We start from the raw sequence: 1,128 nt of genomic DNA on the forward strand, positions 1-1,128 counted from the left end.
AGGGTGGGGGGCTCAGCCAGGGAGGAGGGGCCAAGCCCCAGCACAGGCACAGTGGGGATCAGGGGGCCACGTCCCCCTCATGCCCCCCAGGATGCCCGTACTTGGAGACGTAGATGCCAAGGCCGAACTCCCTGCCGCCGCGGATGTTAAAGCCCAGGCAGTAGTCATCAGAGGTGGTGTAGAGATGGACAATGAGCCGCCTCGGAGCCGCTCTCCGATGGCGTCGAGCCGCTTTTCTCCACCACCAGCCGCCTGTTCACCACGTCCACCCTGGAGCATGGGCACAGTGTAGGGGGGTTGTTGTCCTCCAGCAGGATGGGGCCATTAGTGTCACCCAGTGGAGGAGAGTGATGGGGATGGGTGATGTTGAGGATGGGGCTTGCACCCACCCTGCCTGCTCCAGACCTTCCTATTCCATTCTGTGCCCCACCCTGGGCTCTCCCCACCATTGGAGAGACCTCCAATGTCCCCACTCCCCAACCCTAGAGCTTCCTCAGCTCTGGGATACTCCCTGTCTCCCAGCATCCCCCATCCAGCCTCCCCATCATGCCCTCCATGAGGCTGGGCTTTGGGGTGCTGGCATGGGGGACACCCTGCTCACCATGCTGTCTTCTCCTTGGAGAACTTGATGCCCGGCACGCGGCCCATTCGCCTGACCACCATGCGGAGGCGGTTGTTGCCAGTGAGGACCTTGACGGCGCTGCTCATGGTGATGTTCTCCAGGCTCACGCTGTTCACCTCTGTGATCTTGTCACCAACACACAGCCCGGCTTGCTCTGCAAGGGGCACATGGCTCGGCTGGGCACCTGACCTGGCACTGATGCCCTTGTTTGGCGTCCCCTCCCTAAATGTGTCCCCAACCTGATCTGAACCCCATAAGAACAGAGGAGGGGATGCTTGGCAATCACACTGAGGCCATGGCAGGCAAGGCGGGCTTGTCACCTTGCTGTGGCCGGGGGTGGCTCGGCTGGGCACCTGACCTGGCACTGATGCCCTTGTTTGGCGTCCCCTCCCTAAATGTGTCCCCAACCTGATCTGAACCCCATAAGAACAGAGGAGGGGATGCTTGGCAATCACACTGAGGCCATGGCAGGCAAGGCGGGCTTGTCACCTTGCTGTGGCCGGGGG

At 62.0% G+C, this 1,128-nt stretch overlaps 1 protein-coding gene across 1 annotated transcript in view; it reads right to left on the bottom strand.

Moving 5' to 3' along the window:
• LOC104525483 (PDZ domain-containing protein 7-like) overlaps positions 1-776 on the bottom strand; it is a gene marked incomplete at both ends in the record, with an annotated part of 2,295 nt that extends 1,519 nt beyond the window's left edge. The window contains 3 exon segments of the mRNA XM_010168651.1: positions 37-200; positions 202-270; positions 602-776. Of these exon segments, the coding sequence (XP_010166953.1) occupies positions 37-200; positions 202-270; positions 602-776 (408 nt within the window).
• Between the last annotated feature and the right edge of the window lie 352 nt (positions 777-1,128).

The sequence above is a fragment of the Antrostomus carolinensis genome, unplaced genomic scaffold (genome assembly GCF_000700745.2).
Source record: "Antrostomus carolinensis isolate BGI_N321 unplaced genomic scaffold, ASM70074v2 scaffold34425, whole genome shotgun sequence".
Taxonomy (NCBI): Eukaryota; Metazoa; Chordata; class Aves; order Caprimulgiformes; family Caprimulgidae; genus Antrostomus; species Antrostomus carolinensis.